Source organism: Thalassophryne amazonica, chromosome 3, assembly GCF_902500255.1.
Source record: "Thalassophryne amazonica chromosome 3, fThaAma1.1, whole genome shotgun sequence".
In the NCBI taxonomy this organism is placed as follows: Eukaryota; Metazoa; Chordata; class Actinopteri; order Batrachoidiformes; family Batrachoididae; genus Thalassophryne; species Thalassophryne amazonica.
Window position 1 is genome coordinate 147,194,664 of NC_047105.1, and position 19,857 is coordinate 147,214,520.

The following is a 19,857-nucleotide window of genomic DNA, read 5'->3' on the forward strand; positions in this document are numbered from 1 at the left end:
GAGACTGAATATGTGACGACCGCGCTCATCTATTTATTGGAGACCCGCGGGCATCGCTCCTCCTTCGACTTTTTTATTTATTTCATTCCCAAGACATGGTTTTCTATTGGAAGCGTCCTCTAGTGAACCCTAAGCAGGTGTTAGGCCATTATTTCAATGTGACAAACGCTCCCATTAAAACGTGAAGGATTTACAACTGATTTTTTTAAAAGACCTTCGGCCACAGGTGCAGCTGGCCTGAGGCCCCCTGCACGTGGCCTGCGGGAAAGCACCTAAAAGGCCTTGGAAAGCCCCTGACAGACCGAATGACTAATAGAGCCCTTTTTTTGGGTTGAACACCTGCTAGTTCAGCCAGAGAACATACAGTTCAGATCAGGACACTTGATAGTTCATCACAGTTCAAATAAGGACCTAAAAATTCTTCTACAGTTTCTGCCTAAGAGGGAGTTTTTCCTCACCACAGTTGCTTGCTCTGGGGGTCGGCAAGGTTGGTCCTTATTTGAGTGGAGTGACTTGGGCCAAGTTTGTTGTGATTTGACGCTTTATATGAGGTGGGCTTCATAGATAATTGGCAAAGCTTCTGGGGAAAACCTGGTCTTGTTAGGAGAGATGGCATCCATCCCACTTTGGATGGAGCAGCTCTCATTTCTAGAAATCTGGCCAATTTTCTTAAATCCTCCAAACCGTGACTATCCAGGGTTGGGACCAGGAAGCAGAGTTGTAGTCTTACACACCTCTCTGCAGCTTCTCTCCCCCTGCCATCCCCTCATTACACCATCCCCATAGAGACGGTGCCTGCTCCCAGACCACCAATAACCAGCACAGTGATTCAAACAAAAAGACGGACGAAGAAGAAGACAACGATGTGGTTTCACATCCCTCTGTGACAAGAAAGAACTTTTTAACTTTGGAGCGAGAAGGAATGCTGGGATACATCCGAAAAGTCAAAATACGGAACTCCAGCCGGGTTCCATCTCCTCCGAGGAGTTATTTTACTCAACCAAAGCGACCGCACATCTTAAAAGCATTAGCTTTATAAAGAGACATATTAGAAGGAAGATCCCCGTGGAAGCATCGCTGTTTACAAGTTGAACGGTCGACAGAGCAGGTGGTTCATCTAGGCCCGAGGCATCAGGTGGCGGCAGTTCATCCAGGCCCGAGGCATTGGTGGCGGCAGTTCATCCAGGCCCGAGGCATCGGTGGCGGCGATACATCCAGGCCCGAGGCGTCGGCTACATCCGAGGCTAACAGCGGCTACGTCCGCGGCTGGTGGCAGCTACATCCGGGGCTGGCGGCAGAGGCATCGGTGGAGGCGTTTCATCCAGTCCGAGGCATCGGTGGCAGCGATACATCTAGGCCCAAGGCGTCGGCTACATCCGAGGCTAACAGCGGCTACATCCGCGGCTAGCAGCGGCTACATCCGGGGCTGGCGGCGGAGGCATCGGTGGAGGCGGTTCATACAGGCCCGAGGCATCGGTGGCGGCAGTTCATCCAGGCCCGAGGCATTGGTGGCGGCAGTTCATCCAGGCCTGAGGCATCGGTGGTGGCAATACATCCAGGCCTGAGGCATCGGCTACATCCGAGGCTAACAGCGGCTACATCTGGGGCTGGCGGCGGCGGCAACCGAGGCTGGCGGCGGTAACATCTGAGGCCGCCTACGGCTACATTCCTGGCTGATGGCGGCTACATCCGTGGCTAGCAGCGGCCACGACCGAGGCTGGGGGCGCCTGTGAACGAGGTTAGCAACGGGGAGAGTTGGTGTGCGGTGACCGGACCTGTGGTGGTGGAGGTTACGGGTGAAAATTGTTTTTTGCAATTAACAGTGGCCATACTAAGCCACAATAGTTAACATGGCACCACCCAAGAAAACTGAGAAACTTGAGTAAAATATAGAGGAGATAAAGACCTCAATAAACCAGATATTAAAAGACATGTCTAATTTAGACAAGCTGACGGTGGAGATTAAAGAACTCCAAAAACTGGTTAAAGAGAAGGACAAGATCATTAAGAAACTTGAACAACGTGTAGATGAACTTGAACAATTCACTAGAAAAGATGATGTTATAATATCTGGACTAGAAACAAGGCATCGGACATATGCAAAGGTGGTGGATTCTGGTGGAACCAGTGTGGAGAATGCACCACCTGAAGAACAACAATCATTGGAACAGCAAGTTACAAACTTTTTATATCAAAATGGTGTTGACATCCATCAAGACACAATATCAGACTGCTATACTGTTCCAACTAAAGATAGAAAAAATAAACTGTCTAACATTGTTATACGATTTACAAGCAGAAAATATAAAAATGAAGTATTAAGACAGGCAAAGAATTTGAAAGGAACAAGTGTCTATATAAATGAGCATTTAACAAAAAAAAATGCAGATATTGCTAGGGAAGCAAGACTATTAAAAAAAACAGAAGCACATTGTTGCTACATGGGTCTGGAATTGTAGAGTGTGGATTAGAGTAAAAGAAGGAACAAACGGTATACAAATCAAAAACATGGAGGACCTTACGAAATACAGACCTGAATAGACAATCAAATATGACGTCTGTTGGTAATTGGACCAACAAAAAAAAAAATCTGATCAAACATGGAAATAGATGATAAAATATATGACATAGACACTAATATTGATGAAAGTATATTTTACTTAAAAACGATTGTGTTGTGGCTGGCGTGCCTGGCTGGCTTTGTTTGTCTTCTGTTTCTGTCTTTTGGTTTTCCTTCCAGGTGGTGCGCATTTGGGACTGAGTGGCTGTGTGGCTGAGTTACCAGGACCTCACCCTGATCACCTGAGGCTGATCAAGTGCAGCTCGTTCAGGACTCACAGCTGTGGTGCATCTACACGGATTGGAACATGGGTGCATTAAGTCTGGAGTACACAGTGTGTATTTGCCAGAGACTCGACCTTGTGACCAGACGGGTGAGATCGTCGTCTCGAGAGCCATCTCATCATCAGTGGATGCAGAGAACGTCCAGGTTTGATGCATGGTCTGTGAAAGAGGAGGGGGTGAGGTCTCATGCTCGTCAGCACACTTCCTGAGGTACGTTAGGTTTTGTGACTAACATTTGCACAGTCAGTAAATGTGGTGTCCCTCACACCTTATTATATTGAGCTGTATGTTAGTCGTTTAATCAGCTTCCACTGCAGTGGAGTTTGTGAACAGGGTGTTCCATGCCTGCAGGGTGGGAAGCTGATTAGTAATTAAGCCAGGAAGTGTTTGCTGTTTGTACACCTTTGAGCGGTCTCTCTGTGTGTGGAGTGTGGACTCACATAATGATTTCTTCTTTCACAGACTCGGTTTGTCGCGGCCACCTGGGGGGTGTCGGCGGGGTCCTTGGGTCCGAACTGGTTCTGGCTCTGGACCGTTAGTGCTGCTGGGAGCGCACCGCTTTTCTACCACGCCAGACCGCGCACTTATTTGTTATATCTTTTATCACATCACTGTTATGTATTAAATTCAGTTATCCTTTGTACCGTGCTCTGCTTATTTCATACTGGGTCCTTCAAACGCTGGTCGGTTCTCCGGGCTGCGTCCGACACATAGATTGGTTGTGAGTATTATACGGTAGAACAGCTAAATAGTGAAAAAATTGCAGAAGATACCCTGTCACTCTTACATATAAACAGTCGAAGCTTGTATTGTAAAATGTCGCAAATAAAAGATTATTTAAATCAGTTTAAAAATAGATTTAGTATTGTTGCAATCACTGAATCTTGGCTTAATGATGATCTCATGGCTGATGTTCAAATGGAGGGATATGAGCTGTATTTTGTGAACAGAAGAGATAAAAGGGGTGGTGGTGTTGCTCTGTACATAAAGGCAGATCTGATATGTACAATTGTAGAAGAAATGACAACTGTGGATGACGTCATAGAAATTGTAACAGTGGAACTTGTACATGAAACATCTAAAAATATTTTAATCAGTTGTGTATACAGAGCACCAGACACTTGTGTTGTGAAATTTACAGATAGAATAATAGTTATTCCATCAAATTAAAAACAAAACGCTTTTTATATGTGGAGACTTAACATAGAGAGCTCCAGTTGCCAAAGAATAAGTGATTTTGTGAATTCAATGTATAGTTTGGGGTTATTCCACTTGAAAACAAAACCAACCAGAATCACATCGCAAAGTGCATCGGTAATCGACAATATATTTACAAATAGAACAGATGAAATTATCAGGAATGGGATCTTGATGACAGATGTTAGTGATCATTTACCAGTCTTTTCAATATTTAAATATAAAAATAGGTACAAGAAAAAAACTGTTATAAACTTTAAAAGAGACAAGTCAGTAAAAGCCTTAGAGGCATTAAAATATGATCTTAAAAATCAAAATTGGGAAGAAGTTTATGTCAGTGATGTTAATGTAGCATATAACTCATTTATGAAAATATTGATGAAATCATATAATAAAACTATAAATTAATAGAAATTAGTAAGAAAAGAGTAAATAAACCATGGCTGACAAAGGGAATAAAAAATGCTTGTGCAAAGAAAAACTATTTATACAGGTGCTTTTTAAAAATGCAAACAAAGGAAACAGAACACAGATACAAAAAATATAAAAATAAACTATTAACAATAATTAGGAAACAAAAAAAGATTATTATAGTGAACAATTAAATAAGAATAAAGATAATATGAGGGCAACATGGGGAATTATAAAAAGTGTGATTGAAAGTGATGGAGCGAAAGCAACTTTCCAAATTACTTTGTCAAAGAAATAAAGAGATATATGACATAAAAGAAGTGGCAAATGGGGTTTAATGATTATTTTTCAAATGTAGGATCAAGTCTGGTGGGAAATAAACCAATAGTAGAAGATACATTACATACACTTGTAAATACGGTCAATAGTATTTTCCTGGACAATGTGGATAAAGATGAAATAAGAAATATTGTAAAAAACTGTGTAAGCAAAAGATCAACTGACCATGAAGATTTAGACATGATGACTGTAAAAAGTATAATAGAAACTGTTATTGAACCATTTACTTATATTTGCAATCTGTCTCTGTCAACAGGGATTTTTCCAGATGAAATGAAAATTGCCAAGGTAGTCCCATTATATAAAAATGGAGACAAACATAAATTCTCTAATTACAGGCCAGTATCATTGCTTCCACAGTTTTCTAAAATTATGGAAAAAGTTTTTGTGACAAGGTTGGATAAATTCACTGAGAAACATCATATTTTAAATAATGCTCAGTATGGAGTCAGAACAAAACATTCGACAGCTATGGCAATTATGGAATTAATAGAGAAAATATCAACAACAATAGAAAATAAGGATTATATTGTAAGTATTTTTATTGACTTGAAAAAAGCTTTTGATGTTATTGACCACTCAAGATTGCTTCACAAGTTACAACAATATGGAATAAGAGGTATTGCACATCAGTGGGTAAAAAGCTACTTAGAAAACAGAAAACAGTTTGTTCAGATAAATAATATCAAATCAGAATTGTGTAATATTGTTTATGGAGTACCACAAGGATCAGTACTTGGACCCAAACTGTTTATTTTGTATATCAATGATTTTGTGAATGTATCTAATGTGCTTGGTAGCATTTTATTTGCTGATGATACAACGCTGTTTACTCTGGATCAGATATACAGGAAGTAGCACAAGTGATAAAAACAGAATTGGAAAAGGTTAAGCATTGGTTTAATATAAACAGACTGTCACTAAATATTAATCAATCAATCAATCAATTTTTTTATATAGCGCCAATCACAACAAACAGTTGCCCCAAGGCGCTTTATATTGTAAGGTAAGGCCATACAATAATTATGTAAAACCCCAACGGTCAAAACGACCCCCTGTGAGCAAGCACTTGGCTACAGTGGGAAGGAAAAACTCCCTTTTAACAGGAAGAAACCTCCAGCAGAACCAGGCTCAGGGAGGGGCAGTCTTCTGCTGGGACTGGTTGGGGCTGAGGGAGAGAACCAGGAAAAAGACATGCTGTGGAGGGGAGCAGAGATCGATCACTAATGATTAAATGCAGAGTGGTGCATACAGAGCAAAAAGAGAAAGAAACAATGCATCATGGGAACCCCCCAGCAGTCTACGTCTATAGCAGCATAACTAAGGGATGGTTCAGGGTCACCTGATCCAGCCCTAACTATAAGCTTTAGCAAAAAGGAAAGTTTTAAGCCTAATCTTAAAAGTAGAGAGGGTGTCTGTCTCCCTGATCTGAATTGGGAGCTGGTTCCACAGGAGAGGAGCCTGAAAGCTGAAGGCTCTGCCTCCCATTCTACTCTTACAAACCCTAGGAACTACAAGTAAGCCTGCAGTCTGAGAGCGAAGCGCTCTATTGGGGTGATATGGTACTACGAGGTCCCTAAGATAAGATGGGACCTGATTATTCAAAACCTTATAAGTAAGAAGAAGAATTTTAAATTCTATTCTACAATTAACAGGAAGCCAATGAAGAGAGGCCAATATGGGTGAGATATGCTCTCTCCTTCTAGTCCCCGTCAGTACTCTAGCTGCAGCATTTTGAATTAACTGAAGGCTTTTCAGGGAACTTTTAGGACAACCTGATAATAATGAATTACAATAGTCCAGCCTAGAGGAAATAAATGCATGAATTAGTTTTTCAGCATCACTCTGAGACAAGACCTTTCTGATTTTAGAGATATTGCGTAAATGCAAAAAAGCAGTCCTACATATTTGTTTAATATGCGCTTTGAATGACATATCCTGATCAAAAATGACTCCAAGATTTCTCACAGTATTACTAGAGCTCAGGGTAATGCCATCCAGAGTAAGGATCTGGTTAGACACCATGTTTCTAAGATTTGTGGGGCCAAGTACAATAACTTCAGTTTTATCTGAGCTTAAAAGCAGGAAATTAGAGGTCATCCATGTCTTTATGTCTGTAAGACAATCCTCCAGTTTAGCTAATTGGTGTGTGTCCTCTGGCTTCATGGATAGATAAAGCTGGGTATCATCTGCGTAACAATGAAAATTTAAGCAATACCGTCTAATAATACTGCCTAAGCGAAGCATGTATAAAGTGAATAAAATTGGTCCTAGCACAGAACCTTGTGGAACTCCATAATTAACTTTAGTCTGTGAAGAAGATTCCCCATTTACATGAACAAATTGTAATCTATTAGACAAATATGATTCAAACCACCGCAACACAGTGCCTTTAATACCTATGGTAGGGCTTCCTTGAGCAGCCTGGTAGGAATGGGGTCTAATAAACATGTTGATGGTTTGGATGAAGTAACTAATGAAAATAACTCAGACAGAACAATCGGAGAGAAAGAGTCTAACCAAAAACCGGCATCACTGAAAGCAGCCAAAGATAACAATACGTCTTTGGGATGGTTATGAGTAATTTTTTCTCTAATAGTTAAAATTTTGTTAGCAAAGAAAGTCATGAAGTCATTACTAGTTAAAGTTAATGGAATACTCAGCTCAATAGAGCTCTGACTCTTTGTCAGCCTGGCTACAGTGCTGAAAAGAAACCTGGGGTTGTTCTTATTTTCTTCAATTAGTGATGAGTAGAAAGATGTCCTAGCTTTACGGAGGGCTTTTTTATAGAGCAACAGACTCTTTTTCCAGGCTAAGTGAAGATCTTCTAAATTAGTGAGACGCCATTTCCTCTCCAACTTACGGGTTATCTGCCTTAAGCTACGAGTTTGTGAGTTATACCACGGAGTCAGGCACTTCTGATTTAAAGCTCTCTTTTTCAGAGGAGCTACAGCATCCAAAGTTGTCTTCAATGAGGATGTAAAACTATTGACGAGATACTCTATCTCACTTACAGAGTTTAGGTAGCTACTCTGCACTGTGTGGTATATGGCATTAGAGAACATAAAGAAGGAATCATATCCTTAAACCTAGTTACAGCGCTTTCTGAAAGACTTCTAGTGTAATGAAACTTATTCCCCACTGCTGGGTAGTCCATCAGAGTAAATGTAAATGTTAATAAGAAATGATCAGACAGAAGGGAGTTTTCAGGGAATACTGTTAAGTCTTCTATTTCCATACCATAAGTCAGAACAAGATCTAAGATATGATTAAAGTGGTGGGTGGACTCATTTACTGTTTGAGCAAAGCCAATAGAGTCTAATAATAGATTAAATGCAGTGTTGAGGCTGTCATTCTCAGCATCTGTGTGGATGTTAAAATCGCCCACTATAATTATCTTATCTGAGCTAAGCACTAAGTCAGACAAAAGGTCTGAAAATTCACAGAGAAACTCACAGTAATGACCAGGTGGACGATAGATAATAAATAAAACTGGTTTTTGGGACTTCCAATTTGGATGGACAAGACTAAGAGTCAAGCTTTCAAATGAATTAAAGCGCTGTCTGGGTTTTTGATTAATTAATAAGACAAATTTCATATTGTTTAATGACAGAGCAAAAAAAAAATAACGTGTCATTACAAATAGATGGAATGGATATACAAAGGGTAAAAGAAATGAAATTTTTAGGAGTCATAATTGATGAAGATCTTACATGGAAGTCACACATAAATTACATAAAAGGAAAAATAGCGAAGCCATTGCTGTTTTGCATAAAGTAAAATATTCATTAAATAGTTATGGTTTATTAACATTGTACAATTCATTGATTTCCCCATATTTAACTTATTGTGTAGAAATCTGGGGATCAACATATACAACTTATATACAACCTTTGTTTATTCTGCAGAAAAGGGCTTTAAGGGTGATTAGCAACAGTGGTTTTAGAGATCCATCTAATCCATTGTTCATTAAGTACAGGGTACTTAAATTTCGTGATTTGGTCGATTTGAAAATATTACAAACAATGTACCAAGCTAATAAAAATGCTTTACCAACAAACATTCAAAATATGTTTGAGAAAAGAGTAAGTAGTTATAAACTGAAAGGAATAGAAGTCTTTAGAAAACCAAGATACAGAACCAAAGTAAAAGAACGGAGTATTGCAGTAAATGGTGTAAAATTATGGAACAATCTCAACAAAGAAATTAAAGAATTAAGGTTGCTTAAATTATTTAAAAAACGTATTAAACTAGATGTATTAAGTATGAAACTATAAAATAAGTTAGTGGGCTGTAAGGAAGTTAAAAAAAAAGTAATTTGTTAATAATGTATAAAATGTTTTAAGTTTAAAAATGTAACCTGTCAGAGATGTAATCTATTTAATAATGGTCATAATTATGAAATAAGTCAGTGGTATGTGACAAGTTAAAGAAATACAATCTGTTAAATAATGTTGAAAAATGATGCTGGATATTGAAAGATTGTATTGTAAAAAGGGGCAGAAAATATAAGACTTGTTCTTCTCTCTGCTCCTTTTCATTCTGGTAATGGAGATGCTTTATTTCTGCTTTTCTGTTTTTTTTTTTTTGTTTTTTTTTTTCTTTTAAATGAATGAAATTCAATTCAATTCAATTTTTTTTTTTTATATAGCGCCAAATCACAACAAACAGTTGCCCCAAGGCGCTTTATATTTTAAGGCAAGGCCATACAATAATGATGTAAAACTTCAACGGTCAAAACGACCCCCTGTGAGCAAGCACTTGGCTACAGTGGGAAGGAAAAACTCCCTTTTAACAGGAAGAAACCTCCAGCAGAACCAGGCTCAGGGAGGGGCAGTCTTCTGCTGGGACTGGTTGGGGCTGAGGGAGAGAACCAGGAAAAAGACATGCTGTGGAGGGGAGCAGAGATCGATCACTAATGATTAAATGCAGAGTGGTGCATACAGAGCAAAAAGAGAAAGAAACAGTGCATCATGGGAACCCCCCAGCAGTCTACGTCTATAGCAGCATAACTAAGGGATGGTTCAGGGTCACCTGATCCAGCCTAACTATAAGCTTTAGCAAAAAGGAAAGTTTTAAGCCTAATCTTAAAAGTAGAGAGGGTGTCTGTCTCCCTGATCTGAACTGGGAGCTGGTTCCACAGGAGAGGAGCCTGAAAGCTGAAGGCTCTGCCTCCCATTCTACTCTTACAAACCCTAGGAACTACAAGTAAGCCTGCAGTCTGAGAGCGAAGCGCTCTATTGGGGTGATATGGTACTACGAGGTCCCTAAGATAAGATGGGACCTGATTATTCAAAACCTTATAAGTAAGAAGAAGAATTTTAAATTCTATTCTAGAATTAACAGGAAGCCAATGAAGAGAGGCCAATATGGGTGAGATATGCTCTCTCCTTCTAGTCCCCGTCAGCACTCTAGCTGCAGCATTTTGAATTAACTGAAGGCTTTTTAGGGAACTTTTAGGACAACCTGATAATAATGAATTACAATAGTCCAGCCTAGAGGAAATAAATGCATGAATTAGTTTTTCCAGCATCACTCTGAGACAAGACCTTTCTGATTTTAGAGATATTGCGTAAATGCAAAAAAGCAGTCCTACATATTTGTTTAATATGCGCTTTGAATGACATATCCTGATCAAAATGACTCCAAGATTTCTCACAGTATTACTAGAGGTCAGGGTAATGCCATCCAGAGTAAGGATCTGGTTAGACACCATGTTTCTAAGATTTGTGGGGCCAAGTACAATAACTTCAGTTTTATCTGAGTTTAAAAGCAGGAAATTAGAGGTCACCATGTCTTTATGTCTGTAAGACAATCCTGCAGTTTAGCTAATTGGTGTGTGTCGTCTGGCTTCATGGATAGATAAAGCTGGGTATCATCTGCGTAACAATGAAAATTAAGCAATACCGTCTAATAATACTGCCTAAGGGAAGCATATATAAGTGAATAAAATTGGTCCTAGCACAGAACCTTGTGGAACTCCATAATTAACTTTAGTCTGTGAAGAAGATTCCCCATTTACATGAACAAATTGTAATCTATTAGACAATATGATTCAAAACCACCGCAGCGCAGTGCCTTTAATACCTATGCATGCTCTAATCTCTGTAATAAAATTTTATGGTCAACAGTATCAAAAGCAGCACTGAGGTCTAACAGAACAAGCACAGAGATGAGTCCACTGTCCGAGGCCATAAGAAGATCATTTGTAACCTTCACTAATGCTGTTTCTGTACTATGATGAATTCTAAAACCTGACTGAAACTCTTCAAATAGACCATTCCTCTGCAGATGATCAGTTAGCTGTTTTACAACTACCCTTTCAAGAATTTTTGAGAGAAAAGGAAGGTTGGAGATTGGCCTATAATTAGCTAAGATAGCTGGGTCAAGTGATGGCTTTTTAAGTAATGGTTTAATTACTGCCACCTTAAAAGCCTGTGGTACATAGCCAACTAACAAAGATAGATTGATCATATTTAAGATCGAAGCATTAATAATGGTAGGGCTTCCTTGAGCAGCCTGGTAGGAATGGGGTCTAATAAACATGTTGATGGTTTGGATGAAGTAACTAATGAAAATAACTCAGACAGAACAATCGGAGAGAAAGAGTCTAACCAAATACCGGCATCACTGAAAGCAGCCAAAGATAACGATACGTCTTTGGGATGGTTATGAGTAATTTTTTCTCTAATAGTTAAATTTTGTTAGCAAAGAAAGTCATGAACTCATTACTAGTTAAAGTTAATGGAATACTCAGCTCAATAGAGCTCTGACTCTTTGTCAGCCTGGCTACAGTGCTGAAAAGAAACCTGGGGTTGTTCTTATTTTCTTCAATTAGTGATGAGTAGAAAGATGTCCTAGCTTTACGGAGGGCTTTTTTATAGAGCAACAGACTCTTTTTCCAGGCTAAGTGAAGATCTTCTAAATTAGTGAGATGCCATTTCCTCTCCAACTTACGGGTTATCTGCTTTAAGCTACGAGTTTGAGAGTTATACCATGGAGTCAGACACTTCTGATTTAAAGCTCTCTTTTTCAGAGGAGCTACAGCATCCAAAGCTGTCTTCAATGAGGATGTAAAACTATTGACGAGATACTCTATCTCCCTTACAGAGTTTAGGTAGCTACTCTGCACTGTGTTGTTATATGCATTAGAGAACATAAAGAAGGAATCATATCCTTAAACCTAGTTACAAGCGCTTTCTGAAAGACTTCTAGTGTAATGAAACTTATTCCCTACTGCTGGGTAGTCCATCAGAGTAATGTAAATGTTATTAAAAATGATCAGACAGAAGGGAGTTTTCAGGGAATACTGTTAAGTCTTCTATTTCCATACCATAAGTCAGAACAAGATCTAAGATATGATTAAAGTGGTGGGTGGACTCATTTACTTTTTGAGCAAAGCCAATAGAGTCTAATAATAGATTAAATGCAGTGTTGAGGCTGTCATTCTCAGCATCTGTGTGGATGTTAAAATCGCCCACTATAATTATCTTATCTGAGCTAAGCACTAAGTCAGACAAAAGGTCTGAAAATTCACAGAGAAACTCACAGTAACGACCAGGTGGACGATAGATAATAACAAATAAAACTGTTTTTTGGGACTTCCAATTTGGATGGACAAGACTAAGAGACAAGCTTTCAATGAATTAAAGCTCTGTCTGGGTTTTTGATTAATTAATAGCTGGAATGGAAGATTGCTGCTAATCCTCCTCCTCGGCCCGTGCTACGAGCATTCTGACAGTTAGTGTGACTCGGGGGTGTTGACTCATTTAAACTAACATATTCATCCTGCTGTAACCAGGTTTCTGTTAGGCAGAATAAATCAATATGTTGATCAATTATTATATCATTTACCAACAGGGACTTAGAAGAGAGAGACCTAATGTTTAATAGACCACATTTAACTGTTTTAGTCTGTGGTGCAGTTGAAGGTGCTATATTATTTTTTCTTTTGAATTTTTATGCTTAAATAGATTTTTGCTGGTTATTGGTAGTCTGGGAGCAGGCACCGTCTCTACGGGGATGGGGTAATGAGGGGATGGCAGGGGGAGAGAAGCTGCAGAGAGGTGTGTAAGACTACAACTCTGCTTCCTGGTCCCAACCCTGGATAGTCACGGTTTGGAGGATTTAAGAAAATTAGCCAGATTTCTAGAAATGAGAGCTGCTCCATCCAAAGTGGGATGGATGCCGTCTCTCCTAACAAGACCAGGTTTTCCCCAGAAGCTTTGCCAATTATCTATGAAGCCCACCTCATTTTTTGGACACCACTCAGACAGCCAGCAATTCAAGGAGAACATGCGGCTAAACATGTCACTCCCGGTCCGATTGGGGAGGGGCCCAGAGAAAACTACAGGGTCCGACATTGTTTTTGCAAAGTTACACACCGATTTAATGTTAATTTTAGTGACCTCCGATTGGCGTAACCGGGTGTCATTACTGCCGACGTGAATTACAATCTTACCAAATTTACGCTTAGCCCTTAACCAGCAGTTTCAAATTTCCTTCAATGTCGCCTGCTCTGGCCCCCGGAAGACAATTGACTATGGTTGCTGGTGTCGCTAACTTCACATTTCTCAAAACAGAGTCGCCAATAACCAGAGTTTGATCCTCGGCGGTGTGTCGTCGAGTGGGGAAAAACGGTTAGAAATGTGAACGGGTTGGCGGTGTACACGGGGCTTCTGTTTAGGGCTACGCTTCCTCCTCACAGTCACCCAGTCAGCCTGCTTTCCCGGCTGCTCGGGATCTGCCAGGGGGTAACTAACGGCGGCTAAGCTACCTTGGTCCGCACCGACTACAGGGGCCTGGCTAGCTGTAGAATTTTCCACGGTGCGGAGCCGAGTCTCCAATTCGCCCAGCCTGGCCTCCAAAGCTACGAATAAGCTACACTTATTACAAGTACCATTACTGCTAAAGGAGGCCGAGGAATAACTAAACATTTCACACCCAGAGCAGAAAAGTGCGGGAGAGACAGGAGAAGCCGCCATGCTAAATCGGCTAAGAGCTAGTAGCTACGCTAAGCTAGCGGATTCCTAAAAACACGCAAAGTGAATAATGTGTAAATAATTTAGAGGTGATTCAGCAGAAGGAGTGCTTTAGTTAAGGCACGTAAAGATTACACTGGGAAACAAATCGTAATCTAGATAACTAGATCAATCTAACTGCGCAGATTAAACAGCTAACAGATACAGAAAAACACCGCTGTGCTCCGGAACAGGAAGTGATACAATACCGCAGTATAAATAAATGAATGAAATGAATGAATGAAAAATCTATTTAAGCATAAAAATTCAAAAAGAAAAAATAATATAGCACCTTCAACTGCACCACAGACTAAAACAGTTAAATGTGGTCTATTAAACATTAGGTCTCTCTCTTCTAAGTCCCTGTTAGTAAATGATATATAATTGATCAACATATTGATTTATTCTGCCTTACAGAAACCTGGTTACAGCAGGATGAATATGTTAGTTTAAATGAGTCAACACCCCCGAGTCACACTAACTGCCAGAACGCTCGTAGCACGGGCCGAGGTGAAGGATTAGCAGCAATCTTCCATTCCAGCTTATTAATTAATCAAAAACCCAGACAGAGCTTTAATTCATTTGAAAGCTTGACTCTTAGTCTTGTCCATCCAAATTGGAAGTCCCAAAAACCAGTTTTATTTGTTATTATCTATCGTCCACCTGGTCGTTACTGTGAGTTTCTCTGTGAATTTTCAGACCTTTGTCTGACTTAGTGCTTAGCTCAGATAAGATAATTATAGTGGGTGATTTTAACATCCACACAGATGCTGAGAATGACAGCCTCAACACTGCATTTAATCTATTATTAGACTCTATTGGCTTTTCTCAAAATGTAAATGATTCCACCCACCAATTTAATCATATCTTAGATCTTGTTCTGACTTATGGTATGGAAATTGAAGACTTAACAGTATTCCCTGAAAACTCCCTTCTGTCTGATCATTTCTTAATAACATTTACATTTACTCTGATGGACTACCCAGCAGTGGGGAATAAGTTTCATTACACTAGAAGTCTTTCAGAAAGCGCTGTAACTAGGTTTAAGGATATGATTCCTTCTTTATGTTCCCTAATGCCATATACCAACACAGTGCAGAGTAGCTACCTAAACTCTGTAAGTGAGATAGAGTATCTCGTCAATAGTTTTACATCCTCATTGAAGACAACTTTGGATGCTGTAGCTCCTCTGAAAAAGAGAGCTTTAAATCAGACGTGCCTGACTCCGTGGTATAACTCACAAACTCGCAGCTTAAAGCATTTAACCCGTAAGTTGGAGAGGAAATGGCGTCTCACTAATTTAGAAGATCTTCACTTAGCCTGGAAAAAAAGTCTGTTGCTGTATAAAAAAGCCCTCCGTAAAGCTAGGACATCTTACTACTCATCACTAATTGAAGAAAATAAGAACAACCCCAGGTTTCTTTTCAGCACTGTAGCCAGGCTGACAAAGAGTCAGAGCTCTATTGAGCCGAGTATTCCTTTAACTTTAACTAGTAATGACTTCATGACTTTCTTTGCTAATAAAATTTTAACTATTAGAGAAAAAATTACTCATAACCATCCCAAAGACGCATCATTATCTTTGGCTGCTTTCAGTGATGCCGGTATTTGGTTAGACTCTTTCTCTCAGATTGTTCTGTCTGAGTTATTTTCATTAGTTACTTCATCCAAACCATCAACATGTCTATTGGACCCCATTCCTACCAGGCTGCTCAAGGAAGCCCTACCATTATTTAATGCTTCGATCTTAAATATGATCAATCTATCTTTATTAGTTGGCTATGTACCACAGGCTTTTAAGGTGGCAGTAATTAAACCATTACTTAAAAAGCCATCACTTGACCCAGCTATCTTAGCTAATTATAGGCCAATCTCCAACCTTCCTTTTCTCTCAAAAATTCTTGAAAGGGTAGTTGTAAAACAGTTAACTGATCATCTGCAGAGGAATGGTCTATTTGAAGAGTTTCAGTCAGGTTTTAGAATTCATCATAGTACAGAAACAGCATTAGTGAAGGTTACAAATGATCTTCTTATGGCCTCGGACAGTGGACTCATCTCTGTGCTTGTTCTGTTAGACCTCAGTGCTGCTTTTGATACTGTTGACCATAAAATTTTATTACAGAGATTAGAGCATGCCGAGGCACTGCGCTGCGGTGGTTTGAATCATATTTATCTAATAGATCACAATTTGTTCATGTAAATGGGGAATCTTCTTCACAGACTAAGGTTAATTATGGAGTTCCACAAGGTTCTGTGCTAGGACCAATTTTATTCACTTTATACATGCTTCCCTTAGGCAGCATTATTAGACGGCATTGCTTAAATTTTCATTGTTATGCAGATGATACCCAGCTTTATCTATCCATGAAGCCAGAGGACACACACCAATTAGCTAAACTGCAGGATTGTCTTACAGACATAAGGACATGGATGACCTCTAATTTCCTGCTTTTAAACTCAGATAAAACTGAAGTTATTGTACTTGGCCCCACAAATCTTAGAAACATGGTGTCTAACCAGATCCTTACTCTGGATGGCATTACCCTGACCTCTAGTAATACTGTGAGAAATCTTGGAGTAATTTCTGATCAGGATATGTCATTCAAAGCGCATATTAAACAAATATGTAAGACTGCTTTTTTGCATTTATGCAATATCTCTAAAATTAGAAAGGTCTTGTCTCAGAGTGATGCTGAAAAACTAATTCATGCATTTATTTCTTCTAGGCTGGACTATTGTAATTCATTATTATCAGGTTGTCCTAAAAGTTCCCTGAAAAGCCTTCAGTTAATTCAAAATGCTGCAGCTAGAGTACTGACGGGGACTAGAAGGAGAGAGCATATCTCACCCATATTGGCCTCTCTTCATTGGCTTCCTGTTAATTCTAGAATAGAATTTAAAATTCTTCTTCTTACTTATAAGGTTTTGAATAATCAGGTCCCTTCTTATCTTAGGGACCTCATAGTACCATATCACCCCAATAGAGCGCTTCGCTCTCAGACTGCAGGCTTACTTGTAGTTCCTAGGGTTTGTAAGAGTGGAATGGGAGGCAGAGCCTTCAGCTTTCAGGCTCCTCTCCTGTGGAACCAGCTCCCAATTCAGATCAGGGAGACAGACACCCTCTCTACTTTTAAGATTAGGCTTAAAACTTTCCTTTTTGCTAAAGCTTATAGTTAGGGCTGGATCAGGTGACCCTGAACCATCCCTTAGTTATGCTGCTATAGACTTAGACTGCTGGGGGGTTCCCATGATGCACTGAGTGTTTCTTTCTCTTTTTGCTCTGTATGCACCACTCTGCATTTAATCATTAGTGATTGATCTCTGCTCTCTTCCACAGCATGTCTTTTTCCTGGTTCTCTCCCTCAGCCCCAACCAGTCCCAGCAGAAGACTGCCCCTCCCTGAGCCTGGTTCTGCTAGAGGTTTCTTCCTGTTAAAGGGAGTTTTTCCTTCCCACTGTAGCCAAGTGCTTGCTCACAGGGGGTCGTTTTGACCGTTGGGGTTTTACATAATTATTGTATGGCCTTGCCTTACAATATAAAGCGCCTTGGGGCAACTGTTTGTTGTGATTTGGCGCTATATAAATAAAATTGAATTGAATTGAATTATATATATATATATATATATATATATATATATATATATATATATATATATATAATATACTAATACATTAATTGAAGTGTAATTGAATATTGAAGTGTATGTCTGTGTTGATATGTAGTGTGTTGTGAATTTGTGTTTATGTTATTATGACTGTTATAGTTGTTGGACTTGTACTAGCATGGGTGGGCGTTGATAAGCTTTGCTTCTGCCCACACCCTTTCGGACTCACAGGCTTTGTTTATATAACATTCATGTTATTTGTATGTTTCTGTTCTTTCGGATTTGTGTGTGTGTGCCGAATAAATCCATTCATTCATTCATTCAACGCTGAGTCCCGGTTACCGCAAGAGTACCAGCAATCTGCACAAGGTCAATCCAACTATTCAGGATTTTTAAAAGCATGTTAAACATTTCCTGACTGCTCTCATTTACACCCGTTTTTAGGACATTTATTCATTCATTTAGTTATTTATTTTTTGGCCAGAAACTTAATAATTATGAAAAATCAACAGTGGTAGAGCGTGATATGACTATGATGATGAGAACGTCTCATGCTGTTCAATGCCACCCACTGTTGCGGATGTATGACACGTAAACATCTGGATAACAAGACACCCCCATATTTTTCAGATATATTTTTGTGGAAAAATATTGTCTTATATTTAGGCCTTTATGGCACTTAGTCAAATAAAATGGAACACACCCCCCCCCCCCCCCCCCCGGACTGTGTGAAGATCAATATTAAAGGACTTTCTTTCATGGCTTCCTTCAGGTTGTCCTCCATCCAACTCCTAACAGTCCCAAGCAGTGTGAGCTCCACAAGATGACTGTGTCCAAAGGCTGTTCAGACAGTGACCTCAAGATCAAGCTGGCCATTCGTATGGACAAACCACAGAACATGAAGCATTGTGGGTAAGTGGTGCTGCTTTGGCGTGGTTTGCTGGCCCAAATGGAACATGGCATGCTTCATATCTGAAATGACAGCATGAATTTAATGCCATAAATCTCAGTCATGTCTGAAAATGATATGAAAATAAATCACTCACTCATCACTCATCTTCAACTGCTTATCCAGGATCAGGTCGCGGGGGCAACAGCTCCAGCAGAGGACCCCAGACTTCCCTTTCCAAGGCCATATTGACCACCTCTGAATGGGATCTTGAGGCATTCCCTGGCCAGTGTGGAGATATAATCCCTCCACCTAGTCGTGGGTCTTCCCAGAGGTCTCCTCCCAGATGGACATGCCTGGAACACCTCCCGGGAGGCGCCCAGGAGGCATCCTTTCCAGATGCCCAAAGCACCTCAGCTGGCTCCTTTCAACACAAAGGAGCAGCGGCTCTACTCCATGCTCCCCACAGATGACCAAACATCTCACCCTGTCTCTAAGGGAGACACCACCGACCCTCCTAAGGAATCCCATTTCGGCCGCTTGTACCCGCGATCTAGTTCTTTCGGTCATGACTCAACCCTCATGACCATACTTGTATGTAGTATTATTCATAGTATTTGAGATAGTGTTACTGAAGAAACTCTTTTTATCTTTAAAGTGTGGATCTGAAGGAACTTTGGATTACTCCAGGAACTACTCAGCATTGATCACCTAATACAAATACACTGATATATATTTTTATTGAATTAATTTGAAGAAATTAATTGGATTTTTGAAGAACTTGGAGGGGCTTTGAGTTGAATTGCTGTGAGGAAACCTTCATTTTGTCGGCACTGAACCCTAACCTGCACTGACATGGATGAGGAATGATAAAACAATGTTTAGTGAAGCACAGTACTGATGATAAATACGAGGGAGATGGACCTGTCTTACCACTAACCAGAGTACTGTCCCGTTTGTTTTTTTCCAGATGCTGCTCTCATGCCTGCTGTTATGAATATTTTGCATAGAAAAAAAGTGATTGAACACGGTGTGATGTCAGGAGGGTGAACACCACCAGGAATTCTCCAAACCCATTCCCACTGAAACATCGTTTGCTGATATTATTTATTTGTAATTTTAACTCTGTTTTCATTGTTTCAAGTGTTTTTGGACCATTTTTTAGTGTCAGTGGTCTGTTGTGATTGGTGAAAAATATAACATTCGCTCATCAGGAAGGACCTGGCACCATTGGTCGCATTATTTGAAAACTGTCCCATCAGTTTTGCAGCTTTGGTGACTGGTTGCAAGGAAGGCCTGCACTGTCTTGGCCCTCTTTGCCCACCCTGCGTTCGGGGTTGGTAAGGTTAGACCTTACTTCAGGCAGCTTGTTGTGATTTGGTGCTATATAAAGTAAATACATTGAAATTGCATTGAATTGAGAAGGAAGGTCCAAGTCTTGAGGGTCCTGGTGCTTCCTGTTTAATGGTGTGCAGGTCTTTCCCCTTTCCCTGAGGTAAAGGTGTGTGAGAAAATACTTTAATGACATTTGTCCCATTGGGCACAAATAATTC

The 19,857-nt window shown here is 39.9% G+C and overlaps 1 protein-coding gene across 1 annotated transcript in view; it reads left to right on the forward strand.

The window, feature by feature from the left end:
• Positions 1-19,857, forward strand: part of LOC117507690 (calcium-dependent secretion activator 1-like) — a 547,099-nt gene that overhangs the window by 161,569 nt on the left and 365,673 nt on the right. Inside the window, 1 exon segment of the mRNA XM_034167504.1 lies at positions 18,188-18,327. Coding sequence (XP_034023395.1) covers positions 18,188-18,327 — 140 coding nt within the window.